At 41.9% G+C, this 19773-nt stretch overlaps 1 protein-coding gene across 1 annotated transcript in view; it reads right to left on the minus strand.

Annotated features, from left to right (window-relative positions):
- KIF5C (kinesin family member 5C) overlaps positions 1 to 19773 on the minus strand; it is a 150811-nt gene that overhangs the window by 99186 nt on the left and 31852 nt on the right. Inside the window, exon 2 of the mRNA XM_008583506.1 lies at positions 2560 to 2650. Coding sequence (XP_008581728.1) covers positions 2560 to 2650 — 91 coding nt within the window. The remainder of the gene's footprint in view (positions 1 to 2559; positions 2651 to 19773) is intronic.

A 19773-nucleotide genomic window follows, 5' to 3' on the forward strand; every position in this document is an offset into this window, starting at 1 on the left:
ATCCTACAACTTCTTTTAGAAGAACGGAAGGAGAATTCTACATGCTTTCTCAGACAACATTTGAAAAACACACACAAGACAAAGATGGGAGATGCCAAGACTCTACAACCAAACATTTGAAATACCTTTTTAAAAACCCAGGGAAGTTGTAGGGAATAAAAAATCAGAGAACGAATAAATCCATCCAGTTACATGGACTCTTCCAGATCCTCAAAATCATTAAGGGTTTAGACTTGAAAGGAAACTCACCAGTCCACTACATTATCATGAGTCATGGGGACCGGGGTGACCTTCAGAAGTCATCTGATTCAACTCTTGGCCTCTAGAAAAAAGATCCCATAGTACTACCTCCCAATCCAGAATTAAACAGGGCTCCTCATGGCAAGAGATTCTTCACCTGTACTCAGTAATCTATTCCAAGGAGATCTTTCTAATATATCTAGTTTTTACATTGCCAATGCAGAAATACATGGCCACTTTCCCTCACACTAGCTTCAGTAGAGATTTTTAAAAGTTCAATCAGGCCTTCATCATCCCCCTAATAATTTCATCTCAAGAGAGAATATGGTATTCTTTATTACTACCAAATGAGTATGCTCATATTTATAGTGCCCTAGAAATGTCTGTGTATAATATCATTCTAGAGCCTTATTTTATTCTAAACAGTTTTCTTTGTGGCTCACTATATATTGGGTCTCGAGTTATCCAGAGTTAAGTCATATCTTCACAAGACCTTTCCAGGACTGCCTAGTACTGGCATTTCATACCATAGAAAAATCCAACAGTTGAAAGGGGCCCAAAGTTCTCTAGTGAATAAAGACTCAAAGAGTGTTACTATTGTTCATTAATCACAGTATTTTTTTCAAAACATGGACTGCATCCATTTCCAGTTACATCAGCTTAGACAGGGAGGAATGTATTTAAATGGCCCTCATGCTTAGCACAGCATGTTTCATTAATCACAGTATTTTTTTCAAAACATGGACTGCATCCATTTCCGGTTACATCAGCTTAGACAGGGAGGAATGTATTTAAATGGCCCTCATGCTTAGCACAGCATGTAGTAAATACTATTTGCTTCTGATAATGAAGAGGAAGACAAAAAGAAGAAAATTCTGGTACATATGTGATTAATCTTCCTTTAATAAAAATATGAATGAGTCTGATAATAAAGGGGAAGCAGGGCTGAGTAGGAGCAAACCAAGAAAGATATACTGCAAAAACAGGGAGAAAACATGTTTAGATAGAAAGAGTAGCAGAAGAGTAAAAGTACAGAGAGAACAAAAATTACCACCAGATATAGACCTATACTACTAATTCAAAAAGAGCTCAAATTCAGGCATATTTTTTTCTCTTCAGTTTTCCATAATAATCTCACTGCGAAGACCTTCAAAATTAATTGATGTCTGCCACAAAAATGTGAATAACTGTGCACCTCAGCAAGGAACATTACATACTGACGCAAGTCTCCCACGTGGGTGTCCAAGGTCAGAATTAATCTAACAGATGTACCCAGGGCTGATTTTCATGAATTTCAAATAGGTAGATTAGTCAGCTTAGCTTCTAAAAACAAGCAGATCTAAAACAAGGTGTTTTGGTTTGGTTTGATTTGGTTTTTATTTTTTGCTTTTTAAACCCAGAGCTACCTATGCAGGTGGCAGCATCAAGACATTTGAAAGCATAATTGCCATAGCATTCAAATTTGAAGGTAAGGATTTGATGATGAAAAGTAAAGTAGCAGGAGATGCCTCCCAGCTCTGTCCAGATGGCAGGCTCTGCCAATGGAAGCTCCAACCTGCCCCTGACTTGAAAGGGCAAAGCAGAGCAATGTATAAATTGCTTTATCTCCCTGCTGTTATTTTGACACAAATCCTCCAGGGCCAAGGCCAGTCCCAGAGAAAAGAACTGATCTCAAAGACATAAATGTAAGCTTGAGGCTACCTGTCTGGAGGAACAAATGTCAGGATCTGGGTGGGATAGGGTGGGATGGCTGAAAGTGGGTTAGATGAAAGTATAATTAAGGAATGCTAGTGAGAACAGCTCAGTAACCAACAAGATAATGTGATTCTATGACTGTAGAAAATTTCTTGATGGCAAAAATTTTCCACATTTAAGGTTTCTTTCTAAGAGATATTAATAAAAAAGGAGACAGATGCACAAAATAAATCAACCATAGATGTACAATTAAAGCATCAGGAATATATATTTTCTCCTTCAAAGGAAAAAGGAGGTTCTATGCCTGCAGTGGTATTTTAAAGCCATTACAGAAATAGTGTGGCCATAGTTTACCTTGCTTTTAAGCTTCTAGGTGACAGAATAACTCTGCCAAATAGGTGGCAAAAGAAATAAAGAAATCTCTTTGGAAAAGAGGTATAGAGAGATTAAATAACTGGCCTGACATCACAGCAAATCAGGGCCAGTGCCAAGGCTATAATTCAGTGTTTCCAATTAGCAGGCCTCTGCTTACAGTCAAGGCACATCGATTCCTAGGCTGCAAATATCGCTTAATGTTTCAATTACTCTGAAAGGCCCAGGAGGAAACAAAGAAATAGCACTTACCTTTGACAATTTGCTTCGCACATGCATTGTAAACCTGTTCTTGGGTCGTGTTGGGAGGTAGCACCCTATCGAAGACATATGGCTTCCCTTGCTAAAAAAGAAAGACAAAATAAAGAAAAGGGAGGAGAAAACACATTAGAAGTTGAGAAATAAAAAGCACTAATATTAGTAGTTAGACCACAGGCACTAAATCACTGACCCTGTTCTTTAAGGCAGTTCCTTACCAAGACTAGGGAATTTTTACAGTATAAATCACACATCACAATGTATGTGTGCTATATGTTGAGAATCTGAGAGTGGAGGAAAAAGTATTTTTAAATTTGAAAATACTTTTTTTGATGAAAGGTCGGCTGACTCTTCATTCATTCATTTGAATAAACATTTAAGTTCTCATTTAGAGAACTTACACTGAGCCAGGCACTGGACTAGACATTGAACAAATCAGAAAATGGTCCTTACCTTGGGAATCATTCAATTAAATGCAGCAGACAGCTAATAAGCAAGAAAGCAAACACATAGGAAAATTTAAAATGCCTAGGTATAAGAAAATGGGACAGAGGGTATGATAGAGAGAGCATGATAGAGAAGTCAAGGAAAACTTCACTGAAGAAACACCAGTGAAGCAGATCTTTAAAGGATCAGAAAGATGGATGCTTGTGAAGAGCTGTGAAAGAACATTCCAGGCAGAGGGCCAAGCAGATAGCAAAGGCCTGGTGGGTACACACAACTAGAGGGTGGTAAAAGATGAGGTCGGCCAGGAAATCAGGAGCCACTTCTGCAGGGCACTGTTAGCCAAGGTAATGTGTCTGGATTCTACTCAACAGAAAGATGACAGAATCAGACTTAAGAAGCTGCTCTTATTAGAAAGATAATTTGACTGTTTTCCTTCACATGTGTAAGTGGTGCCTTAACTGGGTTGAGGCTCCCGAGACAAACAGGGCCCTTCTGTAGAGTAACTCAAGAGATGTTCCCAGGCACATGGTCTTGGGATTTGGTTTGACGCTGGACCACGTGTGATTCACGGAAATATCCAGTAGAGGGGAAGAGAAGAAAGTCTACCACGGCACTATATGAACCCTGACGCCCAACCATCCAGCGTTCAACAGGAGTTATTGAGTATTTACGTGCCAGGCACAGTGCTGAGCACTGGGGACAGGGGCAGGTGAGACAGACACAGCCTCTTTGCTGGGAGAACCAGTCCTCACACCACCTCCTCTCTACCAATACTTCCCAGGCAAAGGGCCACCCACCCCACCCTTTCTAACAGCCTGATCCACCCAGGAGGCCCTTCGTGATTTTCTCCAAATGGCAGTGGGGAGTGCAGGAGAAGTAAGAGAGAAAAGAGGAAATCCCAGATCCTCCTTCACTCCCACCTGGTACCTCCTACAAATGGTTCTGAACACCAGGAACCAGCCAAGGACAGTCTGACTCCTTGAAAAGATAACACAAGGGATCCAAGGGCAAGGCTTGTTACATCCTATAACCCTCACACAAAGTGAGCACAGAGGGGCCAGGATGACTGAAAATTTTTTCATTTATCACTCCGGGTAGAGCTGGACCAGAGGGAAAACCCTATGCTCTAGGTCTTAGGCTTGAGCTTTTAGTCTTTAAAAACTGGATAGAGCCAAGAAGGTAAGTGAGCAGCTTCCACTTTGGTCTACAAAAAATGGAGAATTTTAAGGAACTACAAAATTTTGTTTTGATGCAAAGCAGCAGGGCCAGTCATTCTGCTAAAACATTATGAAAAGGGATTATTTTCTGATATTTTCTTCCCAGTAAGTCTCCTCCAGTTAGTGAACCAAGCATTTGGTTGAATAACTGAGAATATTCCTCACCACAATCTATTATTGCCAACTACCAGCCCACTCCACTCTTACTAGCTTTATCTATTTGTAAAATTCAACTAAATATCAGTAGGGTAAGAGGTAAGAATAAACTTTACAGAGTTTGCCAAAGTATTTGTAATCCATTGAAACTTCTGGGAAGAAAATATAGCTTTCAGTAATTTAAAGCAAATCTACTATTTCTCCAAACTTAATGAGAATCATCAAAATAAATCATCTTGTTTACAGCATGATTCTGCTTTGGGTTTTAGAGAAAACGCACTTAATACAGCAAGAAAAATGACCTATTAAATTATACTGTATGGAACAAAAAAATAGGACTCCCCAATTTTGCCCTTCAATTTAAAATGTTTATTGGAGTGTGCAAGCTTTAACTTTGAGAGGCAGAGAGCAAGAAACCTCTCTTCTTCATTTAAATAATATAATTTATCCAGTGAAAAACAGATAATAAAATAATTTTCCATAACCTAAAGTTAACTCTCAAACAGAAGCTGCCTTCAAGTCATTATGCTTCAACAGATATTGAGAAAAGATAAAATTTAGAAAACGATTCATGGTGAGACCTATTATGTCAGGATTAACACATTAAATAGTTAAAAATGTAAACATTTGTGTGTATCCTTTCATACACTGAGTTAGTTATAGGCTTTTACTTTAGGTGAAACTTAAAGTCTTGGAAGAGATTGATTGGAATTTAGTTACTGAATATTTTCAAAGAACTGACTTGGTGACATAGCTGTACTGACTGTCTACAATTGCCATTAAAAAAAAAAAAACACTAATTACTCTTAGCTGCTTTAGTAATGGTATGAAAATTTCACAAACCTTTATGGAGATTTGAACAAAGACCCTTCCCTCTTGGCCCTCAAGGAGACAAGATTCTCCCCATTTCTGATCTCACCATGGCTAAGGGTTACTGTAGGCAGCCTTTGGGCCTACCTTGTTTTAGTCATCACTGAGTTTACAGCTATGGAATAAACTTTTGAAACTACATTTTAATATGGGTGCTGGGTACTAACACTTGAAACTGAGTGATAAGGTCACAAGTCACTCCTCTGGAGACACTTTTCCTTTCAAGGTGTCTACTCAGCACATGGTTCTCTCCAACCTCGCTGGCTACCTCCCTCAGTGTACTCTGCTGGTGTCTCTTTCAGGATTCTAAATGACGGTATGTTCAGGACCCAGGCCTCAGCCCCTCTCTGTCTACACTCTTGATCTTCATGCAAGTTAAGTGCATATTTCGGCTTTCATCTCTCATCTAACCTCCAGATCCATATGCCTACTAGACATTTCCACTGGGTATCCATTAGCCATCTTAGACTTACCTAATCAAAAAAGAACATTCAGGCCCTCCATATCTGAGTAAGAACTATACCACCAATCACCTGGTTATTCAGACTGACAACCAGGAACCATTCAGTATGTCCCATAGATTCCATATTCAACATATATTCCAAATTCCGTCACTTCTCACTATCTATGCCACACAATCTTGTCACATCATTTCTCCATCAATCTCTTCTGCACAGCAGCTGTAGCCTCCTTATTGGTCTCCCTGCCTCCATTCTTGCTCCTAACAATCCAATTTCCACTTAGCAGCCAGAGTGAACTTCCTAAAACTATAAATCAGATGATATCATCTCCTCAAGTAAAATCCTCCAATGGCTCCAGTTATTCTTAGACTAGACCCTCCTTGCCCTTGGCTGCCTGCATTCTCTTCCCTCTGTCTACAGGGTGCCCCAGTGGACTTCTTTCTATACCATGCTTATTCTCCTGCTCAGAGCCTTTGCCATTAACACTTCCTTCCCCTAAGAATTCTCTCACCTCAGATCTTCATTTCACTGTCTCCTTATCACCTTCCAGATCTCCATTCAAATTCCTCCTCTTTTGAGGACTTCCAGGAGCTGAACAAAGCAGCAACACCCCCACCCTGTCATCACTTTCTATCACATGACCTTATTTGGTTTGCTCTGTAACAATTAGTATGTGACCTCTTCCCAATCAATGGGCCACTACAATTAAAGCATGTAACCAGCTAAAGCAGAAACCATATAAACCCCAAGACCTATGTGTGTGTAGGCAAACCTGTTTCAATCTATGAAGGGAATCTGGATGAGACACACACACCCCAAGTACATCACTACTGAAAATAAAGAATACCAGCTTTGCCATGAAGCCTCCATGTAGAGCAATGTTAATTGCATAGGAGCAGTGTAACTAAAATTAATACCTTACCAGGAGCACAAACAAAAAATAACAGCAGATGGTTCTTACACTTTTATAGTCAAAATTTTTTTAAATCATCCCACCAGAATTCTAATCAAGTTGTTGAGAGCAAAGTCTCTGTGAACCATACGGCCTGCCTATTAATACACTTGACCTGTTACCCAACAACTATTCCCAGCCTGGAAGGAATATCACTCTGGAAGACAAAGGAAAGCAAAAGACTCACACAGTTAGAAGATGGGCACCAGGAGGGATATTAAAGAAAGTGAAATTAATTGTCCCCAAGAAGAGATAATCAGGAAGTAACTCAAAACAATCTCTAAGACCGACCAAGAGTTGTGACCAAAGGTTGTCAGTGATCTGAATGATTTTTCTTTTAGAAAGAAACAGAAAAAAAAAGAAAAGAAAAATTTCCACAGAGAGATTTTAAACTCAGTCTGGAATTATCTTCAGACACTGAGGAGTATTTGGAAGAGGAAATGATTACCAAGAACAATCATTAACTCTCTGTCCCAGGTATTTATGTGACTTCGTTCCTGAAAGTACAGGAGACAACAGGTTCTTTCAGCCTATGCTGACCACCTTCCTACCGCTGTCCATCAACACCATCACCAACCACTATGACCCAAGCTCTTTTATGCTCTGTCTCATTAATTTCTCACAGCAACTCTAGGAGGCTGCTATTATTATCCCCATTTCACAAACTGGAAAACTAAGGCCAACCCAACATTATCAATTCTATTACTTTGGTGAAATAACTTTAAAGCTCTGATTTCAAGTGTTATTCGTTTGCACAGTATTGTTTTCTTAAGAAGCTTATTATTTATTAGAAAAGCAGGAGACATCCAAAATAGCATATGCTGAGACTAATACGAAGGATTGAAGCAAAGTGATTAATGAGGTAACAGAAGACAGAGCCCCCGACTGCAGCCTATTACAGTTAAAGTGTTAACCATGAAGGAGGGACTGACATGAAACCATCAAGAGAAGAAGCGATTAAGATCTGGGAGGAAGGGCAGGATTGGCAACAGAAATGGTGGCATGCACATGGCAAGCATTTTGTCCACAGAAGGAATTAAAAGCAGGCAAAGGCTGATCAGAGGCTAGGAAAACACAGGTATAATTTTTGCTATGAACAGTTGAAGTTACTAAGAGAAAGTCAACAATTTTTCAGAGCCGAAAGGTCCCTCAAGGTTATCCTAACCCAACACCGTGTTTTACAAATAAAGAGAGATGGGGAGAGGGGAGATGTCGGCAGCCAGTTAGGGAGGCAGCAGATGTGTGCCTCTTGCCTCCCTCTCTAAGGTTCTAAAATTTCCACTTTAAAATCACTTGCTCTCTCCAAACATCAAGGAAACAATAAGCATGAGCCTCTGGTCCTTTTTCTTTTTTTTTCCCTCCTGCTTTCCTCTCAATCAATTCTAAATTATTTTTAAATATATAAATTATTGGTCCAATGAACAAAGAGGTGTTGCTATGGGCACTGTAGCAATACAGCAGGAGAATTAGAATCACGGCCTCTTAGAGTTAATATGAACCTTAGAGCCTACCAGTTCAACCTCCTCTCAATGCACAGCGCCCATCTCCACGAGCCTGCTCACAGACTCAGCTAGCTCTGATTGTTAGAATGCTGTGTCCTTATACTGATTTAAAATCTGCCTCTCTGAAGCATTAGGCCTGGGGCCGTCCTCCAGAACAAAACAGACAAGGCAGAGACCTTCCTGCACAGCAGCTTTGTTTCAGTTTGGGAGCTAAGTATTCACCATCCTAATCTTTTCTTTTATCTGAGAGAAGAAAAAAAGGACAGATGTATGTCCTTCCTAAGAGTTGTAAGGATTTGCTTTGATTCGAAGGACTCCAAAGATGTCCAAGGTTAGAACATCTGTAAAGCCTTATATCGGCCTGCACAAGAAGAAATTAAATAAGATGAACTCACAGATTGTGAAGGGCTTTCATAAGAACCTCAAAGGGTACTTCCAAAACATTAACTAAAAAGCAGAAATCCTTGGCTTAGTGTTGATACTCATTTTTCATCAATACAAATATCTTGCCAGAAGTTGCTTTGTTTTCTTTAGAGAAATAAAATCGGTATACCATAAAACTTATCCCTTTAATAAAAGTGGTTTAATACAGTGGTTTTCAGTACACTCACAAGGTTGTGCAGCCATCTCCACTCTAATTCCAGAATATTTACATCGACCCTGAAAGAAACCTTGTACCTGTTAGCAGCCACTCCACATTCCCCCAATCTCCCCAGCTCTAGGCAATCACTAATCTACTTTCTGTCTCTATAGATCTGTCTGTTCTGGACATTTCGTATAAATGGAATATAGTATGTGAACTTCTGTGACCAGCTTCTTTCACTTCGCATAAAATGTTTTCAAGGTTCATCCATGCTGTAGCATGAATTAGTACTTCATTCATTTTTGTGACTGAATAATACTGCATTATATGACTATAAGTATACTGCATTTTGTGTATCCATTCATCAGCTTACAAGACTTTTGGGTTGTTTCTACTCTTTGGCTATTATGAATGCTGTTATGAACATTCATGTACAAGTTTTTATATGGACATATGTTTTCATTTCTTCTGGGTATGTATCTGGGAGTAGAACTGCTGAATCATTTAGTAACTCTATGCTTAACTTTTTGAGGAATTGCCAAATTGTTTTCCAAAGTGGCTGCTCTATTTTACATTCCCACCAGTAGTATGAGGGTTCCAGTTTCTCTGCATCCTTGACACACTTGGTATTGTCTCTTGGAAGTGGTATCTCATTGTGGCATTGATTTGTATCTCAGAAGAAGTTTCTTTAAATTGATACTTAATATATCATAAAATTTATTTTAACATATATTATGGATAAAGAGATATTCCAGGCACTATAGCATACTGTTGTGGTGTTACCTTAACATTTACAAAATGGCTCAAAATGAGAGAAGCCTCTTATGGAAGATATGGAAACCCACCTCTCTGAGGCTCAGTTTCCTCATCTGTAAAGTGGAGCCAATCATACCCACAATTCAGGCTTCCTGTGAGAATTAGACACGATCATGTGAATAAGGGATCCATTGTGGTGCCTGGTGCTCTAGAATATTCTTAGGATATGGTCAGTGTTGTTCTGTAATAAAAGGTTTGGTGACCAACTTATACACACTGGTATTACACCAAACCTACTGAGCAGTGATCCCTTAAAGGAAGTGATACTAAAAAGTGACAATCACTCACAATGCACCAGCTCAAGAACTTGGCATCCTGCTGACCTTACAACACCCAAGTGCCGAATCACAGAATCACACCTCGGGCTCCTCCAGGCCTATGACTCCTGAGCTCAGCCCCACAGACAGTGGAGGCCAATAAATTTCCAAGGTTATCACCAAAATTGACTATTTCAAGGATATCCTCTGCATTCTTTAAAAATAAATGTCAATAAATGTCAATAAGTGTCAAATAAGTGTCAATGTTCAGCAAAAGCCTATTCAGAAAAAAGTGAGCATCTGCGTCTAGTGTAGGTGCTCGTAGACTCATCAGCTTTGCAATCACAGCTTTGGAGCCTCCCAGAAACTTCTGGAAAATACCAATCAGAAACCTGCAGCAGATGCATGTCCTCTTGATTCCCACCATCTCCATGCAGGTTGCCCCACCTTCTACTGCCAGCTCCTGTATCTCTCTACCTGAGGGCTTTTTGGCTGCTGGAGCCCTTTCAGTTTCCTGCAACAGGCCAGAAGGACCCTCTGGGCACCAACCCCAGCAGTTCTTAGCCAGTGGAGATATGAGTTGGGTCGACACTTCAGCTCCCTTGCCCAGCAGTGGCAGTGGAGAGAGGTGACTGAGGCACATATTCCAAACCAGCCTCCAAAGTCCCCAGTGGGATGAGGATCCCATTGCCCAGGTGGCAACTCACATGATGACATGCTTTATATATTGGTTTCCTTCACTTCCCTGCCTCGCTTCTCCACTCCTTATCAGTGTTTCCCAGAGTCACCTCCCAAGAAACTTGCGCTTCAATCCTTGTCTCAGTGTCTGCTTCTGGGGAAGCCCAAATTAAGGCAAAATCCCAGATATTTTGCTCCCAAAGGGTGTTTCATTCTGTAGGTCCTAAGAGATTTTGAATCTGTGGAATCACTGTCAAATATGGGGCCATGACGTTTGGTTGATGCCTAGCCAGCAATGTGAGTGGAAACTGAAATCTTTGTTAAAATTCAACATTCTGTGGCCTTGGGACACTATCCTGGAAGGGTTATCTTTTCTTTCATAAAAGGGTGATGGTCAATTGCCAAGCTGTGGTCCCCCAGGGCCACATCCGCCCAAAGGATGACCAATTTCTGATTTAGACAATTCTAGAAGCACTACTGGCTCGTGAAGGCCCTGGCAGAATGCCCATACATAATGGTAAAAAGTAGGTGCTCAATAAATGTCTGTTGATGTGATGACAACTAGTGTCTGCCAGATGGGCACCAGAGAGGTTAGAGGCAGGACGCCAGGACCACCATCAAATGGTCTGGGATGTGGGAGCCATGCACTGAATCTCTCCAGTGTGTCAGAAAGTGTTCTCTTCGGACTGCTCTCATCCCCCACCACCAAGATTTTGGTAGTCCGGAGCTGCCCTGTCTCTCTGCGATCCCCTTACTCCTCTTTACCCCATCACCTACTTTCCCATTCATCTGGAGCTGACCGGCAAATTCCCAAGGTGAGAAAAACCCCACTGTGCACTTTGGGGCAAAACAACCTATACCTGGCAGTGAACACCAACTCATTGCCATGACTGTTATACCCTCTCCTGGGTCCTCCCATCTGCAATGGTAGCCTCACAAGGAGACCCTAAGGCCATGTTGATTCCTCCCATCAGCTGATCCCTCCACTCCAGCTCCATGTTCTCCTGTCTAGTCCACTGCATACCCCTCCTACACTGGGATGATGCTGTAACTGGGCACATTCCCTCCCTCTCTCCACAGTGGTTCTGTGCACCAAGGAAGGTGGCTGGTGCCAGTTCCAGCCAAAGCCAAGGCTGCTCCCAGGAGAATCTGCAATGAAACAGACGTCCACAAAGCAGCAACCGGCTTCTAATGGAGTTGCCAAGGCAATGCCAACCACTTCACATTTCAAGAATGAACAAAAGCAACACACAAGAATGAATCTTGTAAGCCTTCTTCCTGCAGGAAACCGGGCTAGAATTCTTTCCTTTCTGCCAAAATTCCCACTGCGTGAACACATAGGCACTGTCAAGATCACAGACAGCCATGAAAAAACATTCTGGGAAGGCAAACTGCCTGAGTGATAATGAAGAAATTCTGAATTATCGCCTGGCTAACAGACATAAAGAAGACATAAGTGTTATTTCTGTTAGAGAGAATAATGGAACCTGTGTTTCAAAAATAAGGTTCTTATTTGTAGGTGATTTTCATTTCAGATCAAAATACAATGAACTCCTTTCTCCCCCATTCCCAAGCTCCCCACCCCCCACCCCGGCTTTAACTATTCTGTACCCTAAAGTGCCTCTCTTCCCACAGAGGGTAGTAGAAAAAGTCAGGGCAATTTGTTCTCATTCAGAACTCACCCCTCAATACTTTGTAACCTTAACCAATTTACCTATACATTTTTTCTGGGCCTCTTTCTCCCTGTGAAGTGAACAATTGAATCTTTCTGGTTCTAACATGCTACATAATAATAATGAACAGCACAGGAGTGCTGTGCTTTCCTCATGAGAGTGGCTTCTACTCGACCACATACAGCAGGAGAGAAGGTCAACTTTAAGCTGGAGAGAACTCCATGTTCTATATACTCAGAGGAAGGAAGAAATATTGCTGCTAGGATTATTTCAGCAGATCTGGTTTTCTGCCAAGTCGAGTCTGAAAAAAATCAAATCTTTCTCACTGAAGAAGAGGTGAAAAAGCCATTTCACTGAAGGCAGAACAGAGGATTTATTTTGCCAAATGGAATATAGCAAGGATAATGCTGAGCCTCCTTTCCGGGGCACATCGCCCTGACGGAGCATCCTGGCTCAGCAGCACTCTGCAACCAGTCACACTGCCACTCAACAAACCTCTCCCAATTATGCTGAGACTCACAGTGGCACAAACATGGGAGCCACATGGTGACACATGCAGCGTTCTCTTTCCTTTAGTTAAAAAATAAAATATAAAAGCTTTTGCCCAGACTTTCACTTGACTGAGTATGGTACATACAGAGGCTTCTGAAAAACATGCACTGCAAATATTTACTACAAGCAGAATTAATTTTCTATTAATATTTTTCACTCTTCAGAAACAACTTAAATAATTATAATCACCCCATGTATTAGACAGCAATTTTACTTTTACAGTATGTTCAGGTCCCTCATCTTCATTTGTTGCTCATGATTTTGGGGGCTGGGACAGGAATACTAGGTCTCCTTTCTGGGAATGGAGAATAACTTCCCATGGCTATGTGGAAGGCAACGATTTGAGCTGTGACTGGGACCCAGAATTTCTGGTTCCCAGCCAAACCTTCTACCCATAACACCACACTGCATCTGTAATTGTTCCTCCAAGAACATACTTAACTCCCAACTATAGATTTTCTAAGAACTCCACACTTTTGAGTTTAGAATGTGGCATGGTATAATTCAGAGGGCAATGGCTTGCTTCTACATATTACTGATAAAATAACTCCCATAAATTACAGGGAAAAAATCCCACAAAAAAGCTTATATTAACCAAAAACAGCAATAGTCATTAAGTTCAAGGTAGCTATGTCATGACTGGTGTCTAACATGCCACTTTCATTCCATGATAGTGCACTGGCATTATAAAATGAAGCTGCTGGATACAGACTCTAAATAGGTCTTCGACAGCCAACTAAGTCTCAGATGGATGGACTGAAACTTGAGCTATATAAAAGGCTCACGCATCCCATTCCAGTGAGACTTGGTCCTCATCCAGGAGAAGGGACGTTTGACCCATAGAAGCAATGGCAGATTGCCCAACTGGCGGATGAAGTACTTAAGGCACTCATATATTATATATGTATTTAAAAATTTGGTGATGCTGAATTCAGCCACAATTTTGTAATCAGAAAATCTAAAAGAAGCAGTTTGAAGTGTAGCTGACACATAAACTTTGTATCTTTTAAAAGATTTCTAATTTTACTTGGAGGATGGGGCACCATATTTTTCAATGCTTAAGGTACTAGAAGGGCTGGGTGGCCGCACAGGAGTGGAATTTGAAGAGCGAGCTCTCCCATGCTTCCTTCTGCCTCCCCTGCCCCTCCTTCCTGCTTGAAGTTCCACCATTCGAACCACTGATGGATTACACAACACAAGACAACTAAGGTTCCAGAAAGCTAGCTGTTATCAAACAATCTTGTCTTCTGCCAGGAGCAGCAATTAGTTTATCAGAACCAACAGTTAATAAAACTAATTAATAGAATTGGTTAGATAAACCAATTGTTCACTTCTGAGCAGTTAAGTGGCAGTGGGGGTGGGGCAGCAGAGGAGCACAGAGGGGAGGGAGAGAGGGTTTCCCAAGCCAAGCAGGGAAAATCAGTGGGACGCGGGAGAAGGCAGCAAAGGCAGATGCCATTTCCTTCACAGCCAGACTAGGATGGGCTAGCAGATGATTGTTTAAAGTTATTATCCCAAGCAGCCTTTGCTCAACTGTCTAGGATAATAATTGTTTAATATGCACCCAGACTCGGTATTGAAGGTCTGCTCAGTGGCACCTTCTTTCTTGAGAAAGGAGCCCTGTGTTCATCAATTCTCATCCCAGTGTCTCCATCTTCACAGGCTCCTTTCTTTTGACTTATAACATGCTTATGTATTCTTCTCTATTCATTTTTTTCTTTGTCCTCTGTCTAACTCCTGTGCCATCTCTACCCTCTTTCCTTATTAAACTACGTGGAAGGGTCAGTCTCCCTTGCCCTCACTTCCTCACTCCTCCACATCCCATCCTGCCATCAAGTTTGTGCCCTCATCCGGCTGCTTACTTAAAGGGCTCCATATCCTCCTAATCTTCCATTCTAAGACCCTTTGACAACCAACATCTCGAAATTTATACACCATTTCGAACCGTGCACCAGCACAGCTTTGCTGAAACTCTGCTCTGCTGTCTCCCTGGACACTGCACACTCCAGCTTAGCCTCCTTCCTCTTTGACTCCTCCTCTTCCCCTGTCACTTTTTCTCCTTTCTGCCAATTCTGAATGTGAAGATGTCTCCAGCTCTCCCATTGAGCCCCTTCTCTTCTCTTTTGCACTCTCCTCTTCTGCACTCTCTCCCATGGAAGAGCTCAAACACTCCTGTCGTTTCAGCCATAAGCTGTGTGCAGAAGACTCACAAAGTCCATCTCTAACTCTGAAGCCCAATCCTACGATACTAACTATCTGATTAAAACCTCCAGCTGGATGTGCCCATGTGCCCTGAACAATATATGTTGAAGAGAGCGCTCATTGCCTTCCTCCTCCTCCTTCTCCTCCACCTCTTTCTGCCATCATCCGCAGTCATATAGGTCGAAAAGCTCAGAGCCACCTCTCCCACAGTTCTTCCTCACCGCTGTCACCCAGTGAGTTGCAGTAGAGTGGTCATTCATTTCTTTGGTTTATCTCTTGCTTTACATCTCAACTATCCTTATTACATTTTGCCTAGACTCGTGCAAGAATCTTCTAAGTGGTCCACATGTCTCTCTTCCCCTCACTGCATTCTACATCTTTTGCCAAATCCATCTGCCTTTGGCCCAGCTCCTAGAAGACAGTCCTCAACAACTTGCTAGGATGCCCTACTGTGCATAAGTCCCTAGTGAGATGGCTTCCACAGTATAGGACTTACCAACCCTCGCAGGTGGCTCTTTCCCTACTGTACACGCCAGCGATGTGTTCATAGGTCTTCTGCATCATCCTCACTGCTCTAACCATTCCCTCTAACTAGAATGCTATCTCCATGCCTTGATCTTGTTATCCGTCAAAACACTCCTTGTTCTTCAAGACTCACACCAAATGCTATCTCTTCCAAGATAAAGCCTTTTCTTGAGCCTCTCAAATAGATACCATCTCTCTCTCTCCTTTGGATTTCCAAGGCACTTTGATATTCTTCCAGGTGTCTAGTCACAAACTACTTCAGATTATAGTCATCTGGAAGCACCATGTCTTGGAAAGAAAGCAGGATCCAGGGTTAGAGATTGGGGCGAGAGTGGGCTGACATATTTAAGTGACTCTTCTGTGCTAGACCCTATGCTTTACCTGGGGATGATACACATTTCTCGTAACTACTCATTAATGTAACTACACTCTTTGCATTTTACATGTGACAAAGTCAGGTTCAGAGAGGTCCCTGGCTTGCACAGGGTCACAAAGCCCATATTATATTTACTTTACATGGTGGCTGTGAGAACCAACTAATAAAAGGAATATAAAAGCACTTTGTAAATTGTAAAGCATTGTACATGTTATTAGCATTATAACTCCTTTTATAGATTCAGTTATTTAAGGACATGCTTTCTATCGTACCCATCTTTGGGTTCCCTGCAGCATTATGATAAATTATTGAGTGCTTAAATAAATAGTTGTTTAAATTGGATTTCTGATGTCATGTTTTTAATTAATAGCATTTTGAAATTTTCACTCCGAAATAAAAGCTACCACTTATTGAGCAGGTCCATGTGCCAGACATAGACTGTCTCTGACCTCTGCAGCCACACTGAAAGGTTGGTATTATTATCCCCATTTTGCAGATGGAGAAATGAAAGTTCAGAGACAATAGGCCACTCTGAAATCAGAGTTCAGAGACAATAGAGTCATGTGGCTTGGACTAGCAGAGGCAGGAAGGTTTGATTTCAGAGCTCATGCTATGGGTTAAATGTGTCCCCCCAAATTTCATATATTGGAAACTTAATCTCCACTGTAACAGTGTTAAGAGGGTGGGAATCCTATTATGGTAATTGAAAGGTGGGGCCTTTAAGAGGCAATAAAATTGTGAAGACTGCACCCTCCTGAACAGATTAATTCATTGATGGCTTAATGGGTGGTCATGAGCATGATTATGATGGCTTAATAAGAAGAGGAGTGAGAAGCTTAACTCACTCTTGCTTAGCCCATTTTCTCACCAAGTGACACGCTGTGTTGCTGTGGAAAGTCACCACCAACAAGAAGGCCCTCACCAGATGCGTTACCCGGACTTCTGACTCCCCAGTCTCCAAACCATAAGAAATAAATTTTGTTTTCTTATAAATTACCCAGTTTCAAGTATTCTGTTATAAACAACAGAAATGGATTAATACAGCTCATGATCTCCCACTATTCCAGACTCCCAACCACAAAGATCCAATTTGCCTAGACCCCATTGCAATACAACAATATTTCTGCTTCAGAGGTGATTCCTGTTGCTTACAAGCAGAGACACATTATTTTCTTTCTTATACCCAGAGCACTAAGAGTTCCCTCTCAGATCCCACTCAGTATTGCCACATCCTCATGAACACTGACTGGCACAATCAGTATTCTGCCCCATACAACGAAACATATTTCAGACAGTCTCAGGGATTTAAAGTTTCTCTTCTCACTGTTTTATTCAACAAATATTGGCTGAGAATCTTCCACGTGGCAGGTATTGTTCTAGACCGTGAAAATGCTGCAGGAATGAGGCACACATGTTTCTTGTCTTCATGGAGCTTTTATTCTAACAGAGTAGGAGACAGGCAATAAGCCACCAAATCATGACAAAGAACATTTATGCTAGTGCAATATGAAGGTCGGGAGGATGGCTTTTGAGGACATGACAGAGCAGCCTTGAGTTAAGAAGTGCTCAGTCTGTTGGAAAGTGGCAAGAAGCAGGGCGGTGCCAGATAATGGGGAGAGCCAGGCAGAGGCCCTGGGCTGGAAAGTCCTGTAGTAAGTACATCTGCAGTGTACTTTTACGCAAAAAGATAGCCTGATCTGGTTTCTATTTTGGCTGCTCTGTGGAGACTTGGTGTTTGGGAAGTGAATGTGCAGTAAGGCAATATGGAGTTAGTAGGCGACTGGACACGTCCAGAAAGACATGGGGCAGCTTGGATTGAGTGGGCAATGGAGATGAAAAGTAGAGGGTGGGGCCGGCCCGGTGGCGCACTGCTACAGTGCGCCGCTTGGGAGCGCGGCAGCGCTCCTGCCGAGGGTTCGGATCCCACATACAGACCGGCCGCTCACTGGCTGAGCGAGGAGCGGGAGCAACACTGAGGGTTGCGATCCTGTTGCCAGTCCCGGTCCGGTACGGGCGCGACACTGAGGGTTGTAATCCATTGCCAGACACGAAAAAAAAAAAAAAAAAGTAGAGGGTGTATTTGGGATAGAGTTGGGAGGTGGGCCCGTGTTGCAAACACGGATAACAAAGAACCACACGATAAGCTCTTGTAAATTTCCATGAGTCTGATTCACACTGGTCTCCATGCTGAGTCACAGGCCACATATCACTTACTGAAGTCAGCCCAACATCAGTGCTCACCAGGTCAGGATGGACCATTCATCCTTATTCTCAAAATGTTCTTCAGAGATTGCCTCTCCCCCCTTTGACCTCCAAGTTCAAGCATGCCAACTGTGGAGTCATCTGAATAGTCCAGAAATTAAGGCAAAGAGAGAAACCAGAGGTACCTCACGTCAACTCCTTTCAACCCCACAAAAATCACATGCAATCAGTACTATCATCTCCCTTATGACAAGGAGAATACATCCATTCCCCAATGTCACTCAACCTGGTGGGTGGCAGATCTATAATGGAGCCCAAGTCTGCCTGAGTCCAATGCCCTTGCTCCTTCAACCACCCCATATGAAATCCAAGGAGACTTCACTGCAGGAGAGTGAACTTCACAGTGCCTAGAGGACACACCCACTGCTCAAACTACTATGGGTTCCACCCTTTAACTACAGTCTCCCCCACTTTTTTCAAAATGTTCTAGGCAAAAATCTTCATTTATTTACCATATAACTATTGATGCTTCCTGTGTCAGGCAACCTGCTAGGTTCTAGGAAGCCAACAATGAGAGGGACACAGTCTCCAAGCACCAAGAGTTCAGGTCTAACTGGGAGGCAAAGAGGCAAGAAAAGAAAGTGGTTTTCTCTCTTCTAGGTACTTTAAAGCTCTATAAATGCTGACATGAAAATTTGGCTGATACTTAGGGACTTCACTGCTTTTGTGCCACGCTGCTTCATTATGTAGATAACTTCACAGATGCATTCCATTTTATTAGTCTGTAAGAGTACTGTCTAATTAAAAAAAAAGTGTCAGCTTAAAAATGCAAAGTCTCATGCAATGTAACTCTTTTCTATTTTAAGTAAGCATTCAGAATGTTAGCAGTGCTAACCAGTACCTCACCAGACGATTATGATTCTTAGCACAAAGGGAGGAATGAGAGTAGTACAGAAGATTCATCGATTCATCGGCTGCTGGAACGACGCCTGATGGGGAGTGTGCTGCAGAAATTATCTCACTGAATCCTCAGATGGCCCCAAGGAGTACAAAACATTAAGATGCCCTTTTTACAGTTAGAGAAACTTAGGCTTGGGCTGGCTAAATGACTTAGCTGCTGGAACGACGCCTGATGGGGAGTGTGCTGCAGAAATTATCTCACTGAATCCTCAGATGGCCCCAAGGAGTAGAAAACATTAAGATGCCCTTTTTACAGTTAGAGAAACTTAGGCTTGGGCTGGCTAAATGACTTGCACAAGGTTACCCAGTTTAGTGTGGGATGGAACAAGAGCCCGTGTCCTTAACCTGTTCGGCAAAGGCCAGGGTGGGCCTTTCAGATAACTAAAGGGTTAGAAATAAGAAACAGGGTTGATGGACCTTGCTTTATTTTGTCTGGAGGAGAGGAATCTTGGACAATAATTAACTAAAGCATATTCAGGGTATTTTAAAAACAAATGGAGACAGCTGCTCTCCATCTCTGTTGATGGGAGAAGAACAAAAAGCCTGCACCCTCAGCCTGGCAGGTGAGGATAGATATAATGTCCAGACATTGGGTCTTGCTGCACCCTGGAGAGCTCTGGTGCCTTTAATCATTTGCCAAACCACAAATGCTTCTTCTTAACCCTACTCTTTGTTCAAGCATCATTTCAAAGCCCTCCTGCTGAGAAGTCTTTTTTCTGGCTATTTTCTTTTTTTTTTAATTTTTATTTTATTTTATTTTTTTGAGAGTATATGTCTTA

Source organism: Galeopterus variegatus, unplaced genomic scaffold, assembly GCF_000696425.1.
Source record: "Galeopterus variegatus unplaced genomic scaffold, G_variegatus-3.0.2 Scaffold2946, whole genome shotgun sequence".
NCBI lineage: Eukaryota > Metazoa > Chordata > Mammalia > Dermoptera > Cynocephalidae > Galeopterus > Galeopterus variegatus.